Here is a 21,539-nt window from a genome sequence, read left to right on the forward strand (position 1 = left end):
CAGGCGTCTTGTGCTGTCTTCCAAGCACTTGTCTTTTATACAAGATGTCCATTAAAGCTATGCCAGTCCTTAGTGCTGTTGTGTGTATTGTTAATAGTAACTAATACTTTTGGAGAGAGCTGGACCGTGGACTTTGCTGGAGCAGTTAAAAGGGTCAGAATGGAATGTTGACAGTGGTGTGCGATGGCTACTGTTTTCTTCCCACAGATTTGTCTGTCAGCTGTGTTTTTCCACTCACAGTAAATACTATTTTCCCGTGGGTGCCCGGTCAGTCTCAAGGTCTTTTGTCACCCGCTCATAATATTGTCATACTCGCAAGGAATAGTTCTGAGAGGACATTGGCATGGGCTTTCTACAGTTTCTAAAGGTCTAGATGCTGGAATGTAAAATAAAGCAGAAACAACATTCTCTTGGATTCTTGTGTAAACCCTGCTGGCCGGTACTGTTAGGTGAAGTTAGAAAGGAATTCTTAGGAGGTCAGTCATTTCAGATAAACTCATCAGTCATTCACTAATTTACCTCTCCTTAAAGACTCAGCTAAGTAAAGATTAACCAACATTACATATTGACTTTATCTTTTCCAAGTGTACTGCAAATACCGCATGAATCTAAATATATTCTGGATTCACTGTCATTTGGTTCAACATATACAGCACATCCCACTACTGTCAGACAGTCCTGTATTCTCCTTAGCCCATTTAACTGCACTGTGGGCTGACTGTTGAATTCTTTCAGAGACTCAGAGAGAGCCAGTCATTCCGCGTCTCCTAAAATGTGACTCTAGGTAAGGTCTGCTCCTCTCGGTACCGGCACAGCGTCCCCCGTGTGTTGAGGAGTCCCAGTGGCCTCGCCTCGTAGCATCTGGTGAGCTGCTGCTGCCGCTGCCTACATGTTGTCAGTGGCTCCAGCCAGGGTCCACCTGCAGCCGGCCGGCTCTCCATCATCACACCATCATCCTCCTCATCATCCTCATGATTGTGTTTACATCCATCTCCATCGCTCCATGAAAGAGGGCTGCAGTCCTGTTGCAGGCTCTCCTGTTTGCTCTTTTGGGTGAAATTTACCATTTTGATTTTGTGTTTATTGCTTTATTTACCCATTCTTTATCATATGAAAACTACCACTATGCATCAAACAGGTGGTTATTATTCTCCCATGACTTTTCCCTGAGCAGTGAATTTGTCCTGTGGATGAGGACATGTAGGATAACACAGTCAGTAGGGGTCTGTATGGACAGGCAGGCAGCTGACAGTGTGTGGATGTGTGCTCTCTCTGCACCTCTCTCCCATCCCTCTGACCTCATCACACCACACAGCTCCGCAGGGAGCAGACCACTGCAGCTGGACAGACACACTGCAACAACAAATAACACCAGGCCACTTCAACATACTGTACTCTACTCTCAGTTGTGTTGTATCCCACTGGAAACTGTCATTTTACTACATGATATGTACTTATGACTACTTCTTATTCCCATTCTGGATTCTTGTAGAGTACCCCACCCTGTCCAGTGAGGTTGAAGGGGATGTTTTTGCTCAGTGTGACTCGGTGTCGATGACGTCATGTGGGCGGTGTATGTAGGCTACAGTATACTGTATGTACAATATTGTGTGATGTAGTGATGGGGGAAGAATTAGATACAGTAGAGTATCGCACTATTGTTTTTGATGATATTATATAGATTCTGTGACTATTGTATTGATTCTCAAAAAATATTGTCTGTACTTGCGCCAAAACTCAGGTATTTCTCCTTCTCTAGCTTTTTTTCCCATTTTCTTTTTATACTGAACAAAAATATAAATGCAACATGCAACAATTTAAACAACAATTTACTGAGTTACAGTTCATATAAGGAAATCAGTCAATTGAAATAAATAAATTAGGCCCTAATCTATGGATTTCACAACTGCGCAGGGGCACAGCCATGGGTGGACCTTGGAGGCCATAGGCCCACCCACTTGGGAGCCAGGCCCACCTACTGGGGAGCCAGGCCCAGCCAATCAGAATACATTTTTCCCCACAAAAGGGCTTTATTACAGACAGAATTACATCAGCCGTCCAGGTGGCTGGTCTCAGACGATCTCGCAGGTGAAGAAGTCAGATGTGGAGGTCCTGGGCTGCCGTGGTTACACGTGGTCTGCGGTTGTGAGGCAGCTTGGACGTACTGTCAAGTTCTCTAAGGTGGCATTGGAGGCGGCTTATGGTAGAGAAATTAACATTAAATTATCTGGCAACAGCTCTGGTGGACATTCCTGCAGTCAGCATGCCAATTGCATGCTCCCTCAAAACTTGAGACAACTGTGGCCTTGTGTTGTGTGAAAAAACTGTACATTTTAGAGTGGCCTTTTATTGTCCCCAGCACAAGGTGCACCTGTGTAATGATCATGCTGTTTAATCAGCTTCTTGATATGCCACACCTGCCAGCTGGATAGATTATCTTGGCAAAGGGTAAATGATCACTAACAGGGATATACAAAGAATTCTGCCCAAAATTTGAGATAAATAAGCTTTTTGTGTGTATGGAAAATGTCTGGGATCTTTTATTTCAGCTCATGAAACATGGGACCCTTTATGGGACATGGGACCCTTTTATAAATGCAACACTTTACATGTTGCATTTATATTTTTGTTCAGTATATAAATGGTGAGCCAATGTGTTTACAGCACTTTTATTTCCATGACTGATAAACACGTGTTTGCTCATGGCTCTTTCTGGTCCCTCTGCAACAGACATGGTGAGCAATATGTTTGGAACATCGAACCGCAATATAATCACAGTATCGAATCACAATACATATAGAATCCTGGGAATTGTGAGAATTGCAATACAATCGTATCGGAACCTAAGTATCGTGATAATATCATATCGTGAGGTCCCTGGCAATTCCCAGTCCTAGTGTGCTGTCTGTAACCGGTGTTCCAGAGTATATTACTGTATGGCTGGCTGACTTCGTATTCCCCTTTCTCCTCTTTAACTGTGCCTCTGCTCCCTTCCAGAGAAGCTGAAAGCCCACACATCTGCTCTCCTCCTCCTCCTCCTCCTCAACCTCTGTCTTTTATCCTTTGTCTTTCTTTGCCACGTTTGTGCCTTTTGTGCTGCAGTCAGTCAGTGGGTCTCTCTCACATTTCTTTGGACCCCCTTTGTCCCTCAGACCCCCAGACCGGCGACGGAGGGATCTATTTGGGGTGGCTAACAGCACCCTGGCACGGGGTGGCAACACCACAGGCCTGGAGGGTAATAGGACAGAAGGAGAGCCCCCTGAGAGGGAGTTCCCCTTCATGGAGGACCGGAGCAAGACAGAGTTTATCGAGATCCCCAACCTGCAGCCCTTCACTGTGTACCGCATCGACATCCATGCATGCAACCAGGAGGTCCGTCGCTGCAGCGCTGGAGCCTTCGTCTTCTCCAGGACGAAACCTGCAGGTGAGGCAGTTACACACAGTCGCTAGAAAAAGGCTTCAACAACAGCAGCCATCTGCATAGATTATTGTTCTAGACTCACTATGCCTTTTTGGACATGGCTAATGAGTAGGAAGCCATCTGATATCCAGTGTCTGTCTCTGTCCATCAGACAAAGCGGATGACATGCCAGGCAGCGTGATCCAGGAGCGGGATGAGAAGGTGGAGGGCTCGGTGCTGCTGAGGTGGCCGGAGCCTGTCAACCCCAATGGCCTCATCCTGATGTATGAGATCAAGTTCCGCCAGGGCACTGAGGTGAGTCTGCATGGACCAGGACGCCTGAGGCCTATGGGAGCTCTGCAGGGCCTCAAACCTCAGGTTGACACTGTCTGTGTGTGTGTTTTCTTCCAGCCTGAGAAACACGAGTGTGTGTCACGCCAGCACTACCGTGTTCACAAAGGAACTCGTCTGACCAACCTGGGCTATGGGAACTACTCTGCCCGTGTGCGTGCCACCTCCCTGGCAGGAAACGGGTCCTGGACTGAGCCAGTGTCCTTCTACGTGCCCCCACCCAAACGTATGGAGAACACATGCATTTCCACATAAATTACCCTCTTCAAATGACTTTTTATATAGATGATTTTCATGCCCAGAAATTATTTCGATTTGAACATCTTCCTTTTCTCACTGGTCAGATTTGAATAGTTGTTCTGTTTTCATCTGGTTGCAGGGGACTATGACAACGCATTCTATCTGGTCATCATCATCCCCATCATCGTGATAATTCTCATCGCCAGCCTCATCACTGTACTCTTCTTTATCAACAAAAAGAGGTAAGAGAAGCTGAGTGGTCACTAGAACAAATAACAAAACATTTGACTAATGCAGTATTAATCAGTTTAATGATATAATAGTGCTATTGTGATCATTTTCCTGCCATAGTCAGTTCATAAGATCGTAGGCTTTTCTGCTGAATGAACAATCCCATTTATCTGTTGCCAAATCTGCCTCCCCTGGCTCACACAGATGTGTTTGTGTCCACAGGAACAGTGACAGGCTGGGGAATGGTGTCCTCTATGCTTCTGTCAACCCTGAGTACTTCAGTGCTGCCGAGAGTAAGAACCCTCTAAAGACCTACTGTCATTTTAATGATGAGATTGTGTCAATGTCTCCTTAGATGATGGCTGTCTCTGACTGTCCTCTCCTCTTGTGTTCAGTGTATGTTCCAGACGAGTGGGAGGTGGCCAGGGAGAAGATCACTATGCACAAGGAGTTGGGCCAGGGTTCCTTCGGCATGGTGTATGAGGGCCTGGCTAAGGGCGTGGTTAAGGACGAGCCTGAGACCCGCGTGGCCATCAAGACAGTCAACGAGTCAGCCAGCATGAGGGAGAGGATTGAGTTCCTCAACGAGGCCTCTGTCATGAAGGAGTTCAACTGTCACCATGTGGTGAGAGAGTCCAAAACACCAGTTAACATCAGGGATATTGGCTCAGAAACATTCGCTTTTAAATTATAAGGTATTGCCTCAATTTCAAAGGTTAAAAGTTAGAAACAAAGGAAAGAGATCCATCAGCTTGGGAGTTATAAGTCACCCCTCCTGATGCATAGGGTCAGAGACACCGAGCTGGCTGTTGAGGTCAGAGGTCAAAGCCAGGGTACACTACCCAAGGAGATGCAGTTTAATTCCAGTATAACCTGAGGCCAGCTGTAACTGTGTGATCTGAGACCTCTAAGCTCTATCACAGCCAAATCCTCATTAATTCAGCTAAACGGAAGTGTTAAGGATTTCCCCCTTGGAAAGACTATGTTACAATCTTTTAGCATGTCTGGATGTTTAAAAGTCAAACATTTAATTATTAAGCTCAATTTGAATAATTTAGAGGCAAAGAGGAGTTTTTTTTTCTTGCTTTCTTCAAAGTTCCTCAGTAGCTTTAGTTTAAGAGGAGCCAGAGTAGTTTCAAAAGCAAGAACATTCCACATCACTTCAGTCAGTTCGATTAATAACACTTAGAAATAATGTTTTTTGCCCAATAATAGCACAGAGATAATGTTTATTGCCCAAAAGCTTCATAAGAAATACTACATCAATGAGAATTGTTTGTACTCATTTCCTCTGATGCCATATCTGTTCTGTGTTCTAATTGTTGTAGGTGCGTCTGCTGGGCGTGGTCTCTCAGGGCCAGCCCACCTTGGTGATAATGGAGCTGATGACCCGTGGAGACCTGAAGAGCCACCTGCGATCACTCCGGAAAGAGGTACGTACATTACCCCCTCCTGCTCTTTCTCTCATAGTCTCTCACAGAACTCAAGTCTATGGCCTTGTCCTGAATCTGTCTTGCCTACTACTTACCAAAACTGCATACTGTGTGTACTAATCATACTACATTCTATTTAGAACATACTGTTGTGTAAAAATTTAAGCAACAAATATCAGCATAATAGACTCACTCATACTGAGAATGCGTTATCTAATGCGCAATTGCGTTGTTTCCCGCTATTCGTCCATTTTGGTAGAGCGTCTCTCCTTATGTCACTATTAGCAGATTATCAGCTGCTGTCAAACACTTGTGGATTTGAAAATACGACTCTCCACCTGTATAATGTGCAGCGAATTATACTAAATGAAAAGCCCAAATGAGTTTGACATCCTGGCATTTAAAGGATACTTATTTATCAAAATTTCACATACTATAAAACATATTTTCGAATTCCCAAAATGCCTACAATTTATTTTGGACACGGCCATTGTGTCAGTGCATTAATATGACACACGCACTCACGCACACACAGTCTTGTATATCTAATCTTGTGGGGACACACAATTCAGTTCAATTCAAAATCTTATTTTCCCTAACCCCAACCCTAGCCTGTACTCTTACGCTAACCTTAACCCTAACCTTAACCCAAAAACCTAACTTTAACCCTAAACATAACCCTAGCTCATAACCCTAACCCTAAAACCAACCCTCGCTCCTAACCCTAACCCTTGACGTAATTCTAACTCTAACTCTAACCTTAACCCTAAACCCCCTAGAAATACCATTTGACCTTGTGGGGACTAACAAAATGTCCCCAGTTGGTCAAATTTTTGTTTGTTTACTATTGTTGCGGGGACTTCTGGTCCACACACACACACACACACACACACACACACACACACACACACACACACACACACACACACACACCACACACACACACACACACACACACACACACACACACACACACACACACACACAGGAAAGACATGGAGGGGGAGATATATCCACAGTTGGTCTCTCCCATTGTGTGGTGTGCCCTGGACTTCAGGCCAGGCCATGGTTCAGTGCTGCAGACAGGGAGAGGGAGGTTGGAGGGAGAGACTGAATGGCCTGCTTGTGCTCAGGTCTCTGCCTCTCTGCCACAGAACACGTCCAGCCAGGTTCTGCCCCCGCTGAAGAAGATGATCCAGATGGCAGGAGAGATTGCGGACGGCATGGCATACCTCAACGCCAACAAGTTTGTCCACAGAGACCTGGCTGCCAGGAACTGCATGGTGGCGGAGGACTTCACAGTCAAGATCGGAGGTGAGTGCCTCAAAATACAGTAGTACTCATAATCCCCGCTGTAAGTTTAATGCTAAACTCCCTCTGCTGTATTCCAAAGTAAGTATTTAGAGATCACTGAGTGCTTGAGTGGGAGGAATAGCTCGTAAATCTAAATGGACAGACGGAGAGGTGAGGTGATGGATAAGGCCTCATGTGCCTCCTCTTCTCACATTAGTGGGATATTTAGTGGCCATTTAAACCTCTCTTCTCCTCTTCTTCTCAGACTTTGGCATGACGCGAGACATCTACGAGACGGATTACTATCGGAAAGGAGGAAAGGGCCTTCTGCCGGTCCGCTGGATGTCCCCAGAGTCGCTGAAAGATGGCGTGTTTACCACAAATTCTGATGTCTGGTACGAGCTCCCCGCTGTCCTCCCTGACTCATACACACACCGAGTTAGGAGGCCTGTATGTGTTCTAGAACATTGCATGCCCTAGCTTGGGAAAAAACGGCAGATCACTTCACACACACACAGCCCATGTCCTAACCCACTGGGAACAGACGTCAATTCAACGTCTATTCTGTGTTGGTTCAACGTAATTCCATTGAAACGACGTGGAAATAACATTGATTCAACCAGGGTCTGCCCAGTGGGAAGGAAGTTTGGAGGTTATCTGGATGCCATTATAGTTAGTAGATACAGTAAGTCTTGGCAGTGAAAAATAGTTCTTGTTTAGTCATGTACCTTTGTGCTCTCAGTACCATGGAGTGAGTTTAGAAAAGCAGATCAAGGCTCCACCCATTTCTGTCTCTGGAATGGGCTGCATTAGAGAAATATAGCTGTTTACTAGCTCCTTAGTTTTTGTTTCCCAATCGAAAGTGTCCCACGGGTCTGTCCCTACAAGCACACTTAAACTCCTCCAGATGTTTTCAAATTATGGGTTAGAGTGCCAACAGAAACCCACCTCCACATCCCACTCCCTATCTTCCTCTTTGAAGTCAGGCAGATGAAAAGGAGCATTGTGGGAACCCATTCTGGGCTCTTATGAGATTTACCAGTAGGTGTCTTTATCTAAAAAAGTCTCTTAATGTGGCTTTGTCTTTCAACACTCTCCTGTTTCAGCCAATTAGATACAAGTCAGTGTTGTAATAGGCTTTTTTAAAGAGTGTTGAGAGCCGTCTTAGATCCCTAGCCAGTGGCCTTGGAGAGCTAACAAATAATAATTGGCAACGATGCACTCTTTGTTTTCTTGTGTCAAGCTTAGGTTTTGGTTTTCTGTTGCAGTTCCTTAGTGGTCTCTGGGTAGTATACAGTCTCATGATATTAATGAACAACACATGGATAAGGCAAGATGACACAAGCATTTACATATGGCAGACATAATGCAGTCTATGTCCTTTTTTGATTAATATATGGAACATGAATTTATGAATAAACTTTTCTTCTGTTCTTTGCACCATCTGCTTTATACTGTGAGGGAGCATTCTTACTCAACCTTGTACTATGCAGCGCCATCATTGTAAAGAGCTTCCAGAGACTAGTTACATGCCCTGCAGTGTATGGATGTTTTAGACTGTATTACCCTGCATGGTTCTACCACAGTTATGCAGCAGCTCATGTGTTGTCTAATAGGCCTGTATCCTCTCGGTCGTCCCCTGCAGGTCGTTTGGGGTGGTGTTGTGGGAGATTGCCACCTTGTCTGAGCAGCCGTACCAGGGCATGTCCAACGAGCAGGTGCTGCGTTTCGTCATGGAGGGAGGACTCCTGGACAAGCCTGACAACTGTCCTGACATGCTGTGAGTCCCCTGCTCTTTCTCTCAATGTCAATGTCGCTCTTGGGCTGGGTCAGGGGTAGGATCATTTCTCAATGACACTATTAGCCACTCCTTCAAGATGCTATGTTTTTCCTATTTCCTGTTCCACTGTTATGCTTATTCTTTAGGTGCATTTTCAGATATTATTGTCCTTTAGTACCAGCTCACTGTCATTGTTTCCTAGCTAAATCTAAAGATTTACCTCTTGCGAATATTGCCTCTGCTGCTTCTATTTAGAATTGAGGGGCCAAATGTGCATACTATATCATGAGATCTGTATGCCAGTGGGGAGCTAAGCAAATGCCTGACTGGTGACATTTACGTCACGGTTTAAATGGAGCTCAGTGACATCATGGCCCCCATGCTCAGCTGGCGGGACAGGAGCTCCCGCCTCAGCAGTAAGCCGAGGCCCATAGAAGGGATGCCACGGCCCGTGTGTGAAATATTTCCCTCATTCCCCATTAGTGAGGGTACGAGGCAACGGATCAGTGTCTGCTCATCAGCCCTATCCTGTAATAGAGAGAGCGAGAGAGCGAGAGAGACATACAGACAGAGCCTGAATTTCTAGTCTCATTAAGAAATATCTGTCTGGAAAGTGGGAGAGAACAGCCTCCTTAGCTGTCAGGTGGCTCTTCTGTGTACATGCATTTCTCCTCTCTGCCTCTGATCTCAATGTGAAGGCATTCCCTTTTTTCCTCCACTCTCCATGGCTGACCTCACCTTACAGAGAGGTGAGAGAGGGGCGAGTGTTATGCAGACACAAACCTCAGGTTTCTATGGCAGCCTCGCAGTGGTGTCCTGATTGCAGGAGCATGTGGGTTGTGTTACGCAGGGGAGGGAGGGTGAGGGTTAGGGGGATGGTTTATATGGGAAAAGCTGCTGGTCACTTCTACTGTAGTGAGTTAGTGAAGAGTTACATTATAGAGGCCTGTAGATCCAGCAGGGTTGCAGAGGTGAACACTGCTGTAATCAGAGTCTGGGGAGAGAGGGGTATTTGGTATTTTATTAGGATCCCCATTAGCTGTTGCAAAAGCAGCAGTTACTCTTCCTTAGGTTCACACAAAACATGAAACATGACATAATACAGAACATTAATAGACAAGAACAGCTCAAGGACAGAACTACATCAATACATTTAAAAAAAAATAAATAGAAAAGGCACACGTAGCCTACATATCAATACACACACACAAACTATCTAGGTCAAATAGGGGAGAGGCGCTGTGCCGTGAGGTGTTGCTTTATCTGTTTTTTTAAACCAGATTTGCTGTTCACTTCCATGAGATGGAATGAAGTTCCATGCAGTAATGGCTCTATATAATACTGTACGCTTTCATGAATTTGTTCTGGATTTGGGGACTGTGAAAAGACCCCTGGTGGCATGTCTGGTGGGGTAAGTGTGTGTGTGTGTCGGAGCTGTGTGTAAGTTGACTATGCAAACAATTGTGGAGTTTCAACACATTGTTTCTTACAAAAATAAGTGATGCAGTCAGTCTATCCTCAACTCTTTACCAAGAGAGACTGGCATGCATAGTATTTATATCGGCCCTCTGATTACCATGAAGAGCAAGACGTGCTGCTCTGTTCTGGGCCAGGTGCAGCTTAAATAGATCTTTCCTTGCAGCACTCAACCAAATGAATGGACAATAATCAAGATAAGACAAAACTAGAGCCTGCAGGACTTGCTTTTTGGAGTGTGGTGTCAAAAAAGCAGAGCATCTATTTATTACGGACAGACCTCCCCATCTTAACAACCATTGAATCTATATGTTTTGACCATGACAGTTTACAATGCAAGTTAACGCCAAGTAATTTAGTCTCCTCAACTTGTTCAACAGCCACAGTATTCATTACCAGATTCAGCTGAGGTCTAGAACTTAGGGAATGATTTGTACCAAATACAATGCTCTTAGTTTTAGAGATTTATTACTGGCCACCTATTCCAAAACCTTCTTTAAGGGTTTCAGTGACTTCATTAGCTGTGGTTGCTGATGCGTATATAGTTGAAATCATCAGCATACATGGACACACATGCTTTGTTTAATGCCAGTGGCAGGTCATTGGTAAAAATAGGAAAGAGTAGAGGGCCTAGAGAGCTGCCCTGCGGTACAACACACTTTACATGTTTGATATTAGAGAAGCTTCCATTAAAGAACACCCTTTGAGTTCTATTTGATAGATAGCTCTGAATCCACGATATGGCAGAGGTTGAAAAGCCATAACTCATACGTTTTTTCAACAACAGGTTATGGTCCATCATATCAAAGGCTGCACTGAAATCTAACAGTACAGCTCCCACAATCTTCTTATTATCAATTTATTTCAACTAATCAGTCATTTGTGTCAGTGCTGTACATGTTGAGTGCCCTTCTCTACATGTTGAAAGTCTGTTGTTAATTTGTTTACAGAGCATTGAATTTGGTCAACAACAAAAAATTCCAACAGTTTGCTAAGAGCTGGCAGCAAGCTTATAGGTCTGCTGTTAGAACCAGTGAAGGCCGCTTTACCACTATTGGGTAGGGGATTTACTTTGGCTTCCCTCCAGGCCTGAGGACAAAGACTTTCCTCTAGGCTCAGATTAAAGATATGACAGATAGGAGTGGCTATAGAGTCAGCTACCATCCTCAGTAGCTTTCTATCTAAGTTGTCGCTTCCAGGAGGTTTGTCATCATTGATCGATAACAATAATTTTCCCACCTCACCCAGACTATTTACAAAATTCAAAGTTGCAATGCTTTTCTTTAATGATTATTTTTTTTTTCATGCATGAATATGATGGCTCACTTTTCGTTGTTGGCATTTCCTGCCTAAGTTTGCCCACTTTGCCAATAAAGTAATCAAAAAAATGATTGGCAACATCAATGACAGAGAAGACAAGGAGAACATAATCGAGAAAGGGATGAGTCATATTTGAAAGGTTTTACCACGTGTATCATATCCTTAATTAGTTAGGAAATTCTGATTTTCAAAGGGTTACATTCCCTCAAAGCTGAATTTTTATGGGCATGAGTGAAGAATGAAATATTTATACCAGATAGACATTTTTTCAATATCTGAACTACTGTTCTATGGTAAAGGATGACTACACATTTGGTCCAATGTTAGGGAGCTGCATGAAAATATATGGTATTCTGAGTGGTGATATTGGGGAACATGTTAATGGCCTACAGCTGAAGATTCCTGTTTACGTTAATGGTCTGGCATAGCATAGGTTGCTCTCTCTAGCTCTACTCTGGCTAGCTTTGGTTTGGTTATTTTTAATGTCGTGAACGATGCAACGTTTACATATCATGATGTGAGTGAAATCTGCTAAAAGGTCCTGGAATGTGTTTGTGTGTGATGAGGAGCTGAGTGCTGACAAGCAGAGAGGATATACTGCAGCGTATTCACATCAACGAGTGTTACACACAGCGACAGATGGCTCAGGAAGAATTTGCAGCAGGCCAACGCCAAGCAGACAGGTTACTCTGGAGCGTGGGCTCAGCTCCAAGCATTACAGCCATTTTCATGGGAGGTCTTGGAGCCGGGGTTTAGTTTAGCCATCTGAAAGACAACTTTAAGAGACTAACTGAGAGGGTGAAAAACAACCCATGGCTGGTTAAAACGTAGTTTGAAATTAAGTGTCTGCTTAACTACCCAGAATGCTTTAGTGCAGAGAGGCTAGAATACCCAGCTGTACAGGCTGTTGTGAGATCAGACAGAGAGAGGCGGCTGCTGGGAGATAGACAGAGATGACTGAGGTGTTTATGAAGGTATTCTGAGGCTTTAGAAGGTATTCTTAGCTTGTTTGTGTATAATTTAAGATGTGGTGTGTGGGGGAGCACCGCACCCAACTGTAATGATTCTCCTTTTATTATGTTGTTTTGACGTTTTCTGTGTTCTGTCGCTGGCCTTCCACAGTATGTTCATTTATGATTTACTGTCTACACTATATATACAAAAGTATGTGGACACGCCTTCAAATTAGTGGATTCGGCTATTTCAGTCAAACCCATTGCTGACAGGTGTATAAAATCGAGCACACAGCCATGCAATCTCCATCGACAAACATTGGCAGTAGAATGGTGTTACTGAAGAGCTCAGTGACTTTTATCGTGGCATCGTCATAGGATGCCACCTTTCCAACAAGTCAGTTCATCAAATTTCTGCCCTGCTAGAGCTGCCCCGGTCAACTGTAAGTGCTGTTATTGTGAAGTGGAAGCATCTAGGAGCATCAATGGCTCAGCTGCGAAATAGTCGGCAACAAGCTCACAGAACGGTACCGCAGAGTCCTGAAGTACATAGAGCATAACAATCGTCTGTCCTCAGTTGCAACACTCACTACCAAGTTCCAAACTGCCTCTGGAAGCAACGTCAGCACAATAACTGTTCGTCGGGAGCTTCATGAAATGGGTTAACATGGCTGAGCAGCCGCACACAAGCCTAAGATCATAATTTGCAATGCCAAGCGTCTGCTGGAGTGGTGTAAAGTTTGCCGCCATTTGTCTCTGAAGCAGTGGAAATGCCTTCTCTGCAGTGATGAATTACTCTTCACCATCTGGCAGTCCGACGGACAAATCTTTGTTTGGCGGATGCCAGGAGAATGTTACCTGCCCGAATGCATAGTGCCAACAGTAAAGTTTGGTGGAGGAGGAATAATGGTGTGGGGCTGTTTTTCATGGTTCGGGCTAGGCCCCTTAGTTCCAGTGAAGGGAAATCTTAATGCTACTGTATACAATGACATTCTAGACAATTTTGTGCTTCCAACTGTGTGGCCACAGTTTGGGGAAGTCCCTTTCCTGTTTTAGCATGACAATGCCCCCATGCACAAAGCGAGGTCCATACCGAAATGGTTTGTTGAGATCGGTGTGGAAGAACTTGACTGTCATGCACAGAGCCCTGACCTCAACTCCATCGAACACCGTTGGGATGTAGGTGTCCACATACTTTTGGACATGTAGTGTAGTTGTACACATTCTACAGTATATTATGATGGTACATTCAAACTGAGATACTATGTATAGTTTGCAGTGGTTGTTTGTATAGAAAGTTCTGGAAGTTCTTTGGTTCAGTGAGTATCAGAAACATTTTCATGGGCTCTATAATATTGGTGTACTCTGCCACCTTCTGGTGAGAAGATGTAATGATATATGTATAATTGAGATTGTCTGTGTGTTGCCCTTAGGTTTGAACTGATGCGGATGTGCTGGCAGTACAACCCCAAGATGCGTCCATCCTTCCTGGAGATCATCAACAGCCTCAAGGAGGAGCTGGAGCCTCCGTTCAGTGAGATGAGCTTCTTCTTCAGCAAGGAGAACAAGCCCCCAGACACTGAGGAGCTGGACATGGAGGTGGAGAACATGGAGAATGTGCCACTGGACCCTGCACCCAGCAGACCCCCCACTGCCGTCCCTCAGCCCTCCCAGGGACCTATGGGGGCCACACGGGGCTCAGCGCCCCCTCCTCCCCAGCAGTTATCTCCAATACAAGGCCCTTCTAGTACCCTGATGGGACCTGGTTCCCCCTCCACCTCAGCCCCTGCTGCCTCTGCCTCGGCCTCCCCAAGCCTGGCTTTGGACAAGCATTCAGCACAGGTATCGGCCAACGGGCCAGTGGTGGTGCTACGGCCGAACTTTGAGGACACGCAGAACTACGCTCACATGAACGGGGGGCGCAAGAACGAGCGGGCGCTGCCACTGCCCCAGTCTTCAGCCTGCTGATCCCTAGCCCCCCTCAGCCAGATCACCCCTCTCCACCTCCTCTTCTCAGACAGGGTAACATAAACTTCTCCTCCGCTTTAGTTCTAATGGGGGGATGGATGAGTGAATAACTGACAGACATTATACTACTCTACTGCAGTAGGAGTCTTTTCTTAAAAAAAAAAATATTAACAAGATTTATGATTGAATACCAAGACTGAGAAACAGTAGAGAAACCTGTTAAAGCATTTGGAGCATGGTGGCTCAAACCGAACTACAACACTGGGGAGCTCTGGTGTTTCCTTCTTGTAGAGTATTTGTTACTTTTTTTAATCCTTAAAGAAAGACAAAAATACAGACTTATTAATATTCCCTGACTGACAGGTATTGTAAGTGAGAGACAATAACTTATTTTAAGCATATCTGCCAGCAGATCCGACAGAAGAGCACTTTTTGATGATTTCAGAGAGAAGGTTGTATATATCTGATTGTGTATTTCTATACAAACACATGATTCTCTTGACAGTAAGATATAGCTCCTCTTCCATACTTCTTTCCATCAATATACTTCTCCCATATTTCAGACATTGATGTGTTCTGGACTAGGCTCATTGGTTTTCCTGTCAATATTCCGGGGTAGGAGGGAATGTTTTCAGGAGTGGGTAGATAGGATAGAGGAGGGGCTATTGTAAATCTGCCATATGTTTTGCCAAATCAAAGTTAGCAATTTTCTCCCTCTTGCTCTTAATTTCTCTCTTTGATTGGACATGGAGAGAAACACAATCAAGCATCCTAAAACTCCCACATTGCTGTTTTTTTTCTTTTTCTACTTCACAATTACAATCAAATTGTAAAAGGAATTTGCCTGTTTTCTTTTCTGGGGTTTTTCGGGTTCACATCAGAGCCCTTATTTGGAGTCCTATTTTATTGTATGTGTCATCTGAGAGATGAAAACACCAACATCACCAACAGAGACGTTGAACAAAAAGGACTTGGCGCCAAAAATACAACACATACAGAGACAAACCTGAAGTGGAAGGTATTGGATCAGTTCTGATACAAGGAGAACTAAAGGACTTAACAGAACTCCACGTTGTGAGCATACATAAGTCTGCTAAAGGCATTGTACACAGCAGGTATTTTTTAGACTAGTCATTAGTCTCTCTGTACAATTCAAACATTTATATAAAGGTCTTACAGTTGTATGTTAGACCTTAGGATCATTTTCACACACACATCATTGGTTTGTCACTTTTATAACTTTTATACGGTTCAGATGTTCTCTTCTATGTCTGTACAGAATAAAGCTGCTATTTTTTTCTTTTTCTTTTTTGGATGTTATATATATTAAGAAATCCTTCAGGTTGACTATTTTATGATCTCCACTACAGTCCATTTCTTATGCTTCATACTTCTAGCAAAAAAATTATTTAAAAAAATGACCTTTCTCTCTTCTTTACCCCAGAACAGGTTGTCTGTATCACAACATATTGTCCATTGCCTTTTATTTTTTATGAACATGTTTTTCTTTGCATTCTTTTTTGTAGATTTCTATATAATTATCATTATTATTATTATTATTATTAATAGTTCGAATGGACACCGTAGCTCCGTGTGCGAGTGTGTACGTTTGGCACCCTTTTTGTACCAGTTGTCTAGTACCTAGTTATTGCCCCCTAGGTGCAACTTAATCTCAGGTCGAAGTACATGTTTTGCTTTCTCCATATATTCTCATTACTGTCCTCTGCTTGTTTCACCTCTCTGTTGAGTCCAATAGTGCCCTCTCCCCTCCCCTCCAGCCCCACACTGAAATGTGCAGTACACCTGCCTCCCCCAGTGCCTCCTTTTGAAGTCAGGATCAGTTACACAGGATCTTCTTTTTTCTACTGGATCTGGTGTTTTAACCCATCCATTTTCCTGCCTCTCAACTGATAGGGCTAATTGGGTTGTCTCGTTTGCCTTAATGATCCCAACCACTCGCCATCCTCTCAAAGAAAGCTCATCCATAATCAAAGTTGTCTTTTTGTGTCTTAGATTTCACGTGCAGCATTACTGCTTTATTCTCCTTTATCATTCATTTCATTTGTGTTGTCATACTCATTCTCTTATGATCAAAGTGAAAACAGTTTCTATTGTTTGTCTCCTTAAACATGGCACCTGTAAACCAAATAAGGATGGGTTAAAGTCCAGGGAAGTGGTCACATTTCAATGTCATGAATTGAATAGGTCTTACTGGGGGTGTCAGTATGAAAAGTGTTTTGAAGGATTTCTCCTCATCTTTTGAAAAAGTTTCCAGCTTTGAAGTTATTCTCTGTAGGATTGTTATTTATTTTTTTATTTTCCTTTTGTGATATCAGTTTAAATCACTGTATAAATGCCCCTTCATTCATTATAAAGTTGGATTTTTGATATGTACTTTCTTTGGTGTCATGGCTGGGGGACTTTTTTTTCTTCCCTTCAAGTATATATCTACCTCACTCTTTTTAAGTGTGTATGAAAAGAAAAGTATGTCTCACCTTTTCTCATTAGTCTGTATAAGGTTATAACATTATTAATAACAAAACACACCACACACAAACCCGGTTGGTGTGGAGATGGGATGGCTCTAGGGTGGCTCTAATTATATCTGGTGCCATGCTTAAAAAGTTCTGTATCAACTACATGTCAAATCTAATTTGATTTGTCACGTGCTGAATACAACCTTACCGTGAAATGTTACTTACAAGCCCTTAACCAACAATGCAGTTCAAGAAATAGAGCTAAGAAAATATTTGCTAAATAAACTAAAGTAAAAAAAAAATCGAATCAAAAAGTAATACAAAAAGATTACATAACAATAACGAGGATATATACAGGGGGTACCGAGTCAATGTGCCGGGGTACAGGTTAGTCGAGGTAATTTGTAAAGTGACTATGCATAGATAATAAACAGCGAGTAGCAGCAGTGTAAAAACCAACGGGGAAGGGGGTGGAGTCAATATAAATAGTCCGGGTGGCCATTTGATTAATTGTTCAGCTGTCTTATGGCTTGGGGGTAGAAGCCTTTTGGTCCTAGACTTGATGCTCTGGTACCACTTGCCGTGTCTGACTTGGGTGAACAGTCTGACTTGGGTTACTGGAGTCTTTGACCATTTTTTGGGCCTTCCTCTGGCACCGCCTAGTATATAGGTCCTGGATGTCAGGAAGCTTGGCCCTGGTGATGTACTGAGCCGTACGCACTACCCTCTGTAGCGCATTATGGTCAGATGCCGAGCAGTTGCCATACCAGGCGGTGATGCAACCAGTCAGGATGCTCTCGATGGTGCAGCTGTAGAACGTTTTGAGGATCTGGGCTCATGCCAAATCTTTTCAGTCTCCTGAGGGGAACTGGTGTTGTCGTGCCCTCTTAAAATGTTGTGCTGGTCCAAAGATTTTAAATGGAAAACAAAGTATGTTTGTAGTTAAACTGAAAGTATGAGGAATATAATGTATGTGGTACAGGTTATATTATGGCTTTGATTTAATAAAAGAGGTTGACTGGCATGTACTGTATTGCACAGGAAATGGCTCTATTCCCACCCTCATGGTTCGAGCACTAACATGCTAACCGGGTTACCTAATAATGCTAACTTAGAACAACATTAAATTACTATTGTGATGGGAAGCGTTTGTCGTAGGCTACATGAGGTCACAGTACACTATGTATTGGTAGAGAGCACGACACAGCCACCTTAGACATCCCATCTCCACTCCTCTGCAAATGATTTCACAACTAGAAATCCTCTGATCACACAGCTGGTAAGAAGGGTGAAGCTGAATGGTATCTTCTTTTGTTTTCTATTGTATCATGTATTTAGGTACATTTAAAGCAAATCAATACATTGCAGTTAAGCAACATGTGGGTAAAGAAAAATGGGAACATTGCATTTATCATCTTTGATCGTTTAAGACATTTTGCAATGTAATATATATTGGGAAACCAGGTAGATCAGAGGATGTTTGGCTTTAGCCTGAATTCTGGACATCTAAAGCACTACTGACATTGAAACAACTCCTATAGAATGTTTGCCAACACTGGCTTCTGGTTTCAGCTTAAACACTTCTTCATGTAAAAATGTTAATTGATAATATCGTATGTACGGTGATGTAAAGTAAGGATTTCCCCTGAAGTACAAATGACGGCACTTATTTCTTTGAAACCCTCTTAGTGAAGACAACATACTCATATACTCCTAGACTCAACTGCCCCACAAGTTCTCAAAGTTAGTGCTACAACTACAAAACAGAGCTTTGTCGTTTATGTTGCTGGGAGCAGTTGAGTGTAGAAATCACCAGCATTAGAGATATACTAGGTCAATATGGAGTAATTGTGTTATATGAAGGCAAATGGTTAGGACACCACATACTCTGTCCTGGGAGGGATGTCTCAAAGCAGACTAACTGTATAAAAAAACATCTCCAGCCATCTGCTGCTGCTCCACCTCCTCATGCATCTGTCAGACAGGACACTGTTGTTTCCTCTGTACTCCTTCATCATCTAATCTCTCCATCCTATCCACCTGCCCCTAATGACTCACTTTTCTAAATAACACCTACAAAGCTCCCACATTCAAATAATGCAGTTATCTTTTTTTGTATCGTGTTAAGATTTTTAAAAACCATTCCAATTGGCTTCGAATAGATTTATCAGATTTTTCTACTGTCCCTTCATCGTAATCTTCTTCATCATCATCCTCATTGTGATTATTCATAAGACTGCACCCTCTTTCTCTATTCTACTGCTGCTGATAATAACACTGCAGTAAAGACTGTCTCAATCCCTGGGTGTAAATCCTCGAAGACTGGGCCAATATCAATAGAAGTGTGGTTGAGATGGCAGCGTTGGATTTAGACCTCAAATTGTCATTAAATGTATTTTTCAATAGATTAAGGGTCATTGAAAGGGGAAAATCCAATTTTGTAGAGCAAAAGACAAGTGGAGCTGAGGGCATATTAGAGTTTATACTAGATACGGAACAATATTTAATTTTTTTCGGTAGTGGGATGGAGAAAGGTTTTTGGTTCACAGTTCAACATAGCCCAGAAGGCTAAAGTGTTCTACAGTATATTCTGAAGTTATTATTTTTGAGGAAGAAATCCATTGGGGGGGAAATGAGTGTAGCAAAAAAGACTTGGTTGGATGAATGGCACATTTCCAGAAACAAATGGCTTTATACTGTATATATGCTACCAGATTTTAAAGAAAGAATCTAGGTCACCTTTTTAATGCTAGAATCCTTAGTTGAAACAAAAACAAAATAGTCAACCTGACTCTTTTTTTGGTAAAAAGCTGAGGGATGGGCCTGGAGAAATGTTACCACTCTCAAATATATAGACAGAGCTATGGATGCAAGGACTGACCATCCATGATATCAACATGTACATTTTAACCATATTTTGAGGCTACAGTATACAGTGTTTGTTTACATTTATGTTGTTTACAAACATTGGAGCAAAAAAAGCTTATATTTGGGGTTCTGATCGGGTATGACAGTGGAATTAAGCACCTGGGGTATTTATAAGTTATATTCTTCAAGAATCAATGGGTATATATCAATAATTCATAAGTCCAAAAATGTATGTAGCAACTAATGATTCTAGCTTTAACAAGAGCCTTGCGCTTCTGTTGTTGAGTACAGTATAATGGCTGGGAGTGTTTCACAATTAGATTTAGTGTTTCAAGTGTTGGTGTCTGTAATGATAAAAGATACAGGTCTGTGACATTTATTTCTTCCTATTTTCAGTTATCAAAATGGGTTAAAGGGTTGTCCTGTTGTGAAGTGAATATCTGTTTTTATGGAACGCTGCCAGAGTTGTTTAGTTACCAGAAGGTTACAGACCTATTATACCCATAACTCAACCAAACACATGGACATAAATAGTACAGGCATGTCCAGTAGATTACGGGTAGTCATGGCAGAGAGTAAATAACATGACTAGAGTTTTAAGAAGAGTTGTTTACAGTAGATAAATAGTTGCTTTTTGCATTGCCAGTTTGCATGGAGATAAATGGAGATCAAATTGACTGAAAAGGTTGCATTTCAATTCTCATTAATATTCATTTAATTGTATTTTCTTCCGAATGTTTTATATGTAAACTTCAGGTTTATATGAGATGCATCAGTGCAATCAAATCGCAATAATGAGCTTGAGGTTTATCAGTATAATTTTTCAGGCACTGTTGTTCTGCTTGGCATTCTGACAACTTCAAAATGGGCCTTGATCTACTGAGAAGATTTTACTTGTTTTTTATATTCTTTACTTTCACAAAATCTGAATCGCTGTGTCATTTCAATGATTGGCAAATAGATTTGGTTAAACAGCTTGGCTAGACTGTCTTCTTGCAAGTTCTGTATCTGAGGCCTCCTGTTTTTTTCATGCGTATAGGTGAGCTGGTGTATTTTTGACATGCCATTCTCTTAATGTGTATCTATGAGAATTTCTTGTATTTTCTTTTTTCTTAAATTTTGAATAAAAAAGTGAATGAGAAAGATGACTTGTTGTGATGACTTATTACTTATGAATTATAAATCTCAACATACCTGACTGTATACCATAATTGTATATTTAGCAGAATTACTTTCTGTTGATCAAATCAAAAATTGATCAAATCAAAAATAAAATAAAAGTGTATTTGTCACATGCACCAAATACAACAGGTTACAGTGAAATGCTTACTTACAAGCCCTTAACCAACAATGCTTTAAGAAGTTAAGAAAAAAAAGTGTTAAGTAAAAATAAAAGTAACAAAAAATGAAATAGCAGCAGTAAAATAACAAGTGAGGCTATATACTTATACAGTATGAATAGTAACAAAAAGGGGGCCATCATCTAAGCAAACAGTTCCCAGCCTGTGCTCACCTTGACTGGGCCTTCAGGAGTCTTGAAGACAGTTATCATGTGTCTTTGCTATTAATGTACAATATATCTGAGATATATAGATCCCTACCTCCCTGCATCCCCTGAGTAGACAACATCCAGACCCATCCTTGGAGAGAGACTTCATGTGTATGATGGAGTTCAGTCTATCTCGTCTTCCTTCAATGCAGCAATAGTTGACAGGACAGAAGCCACCCACATCTCTATCTCTGTAGCCA

The 21,539-nt window shown here is 42.5% G+C and overlaps 1 protein-coding gene across 2 annotated transcripts in view; it reads left to right on the forward strand.

Moving 5' to 3' along the window:
* igf1ra (insulin-like growth factor 1a receptor) overlaps positions 1–20,938 on the forward strand; it is a 127,773-nt gene extending 106,835 nt beyond the window's left edge. Inside the window, exons 11-21 of one of the 2 annotated variants that reach the window (XM_014124119.3) lie at positions 3,153–3,424; positions 3,573–3,715; positions 3,812–3,977; positions 4,131–4,233; positions 4,445–4,515; positions 4,618–4,847; positions 5,551–5,655; positions 6,789–6,969; positions 7,214–7,343; positions 8,594–8,728; positions 13,911–20,938. In XM_014124119.3, the coding sequence (XP_013979594.1) occupies positions 3,153–3,424; positions 3,573–3,715; positions 3,812–3,977; positions 4,131–4,233; positions 4,445–4,515; positions 4,618–4,847; positions 5,551–5,655; positions 6,789–6,969; positions 7,214–7,343; positions 8,594–8,728; positions 13,911–14,445 (2,071 nt within the window). In that variant the 3' untranslated portion in view covers positions 14,446–20,938. The remainder of the gene's footprint in view (positions 1–3,152; positions 3,425–3,572; positions 3,716–3,811; positions 3,978–4,130; positions 4,234–4,444; positions 4,516–4,617; positions 4,848–5,550; positions 5,656–6,788; positions 6,970–7,213; positions 7,344–8,593; positions 8,729–13,910) is intronic. The other variant, XM_014124120.3, reaches the window with a different exon arrangement.
* The last annotated feature ends 601 nt before the right edge of the window (positions 20,939–21,539 follow it).

This window comes from Salmo salar, chromosome 10, assembly GCF_965601325.2.
Source record: "Salmo salar chromosome 10, fSalSal1, whole genome shotgun sequence".
Lineage (NCBI taxonomy): Eukaryota > Metazoa > Chordata > Actinopteri > Salmoniformes > Salmonidae > Salmo > Salmo salar.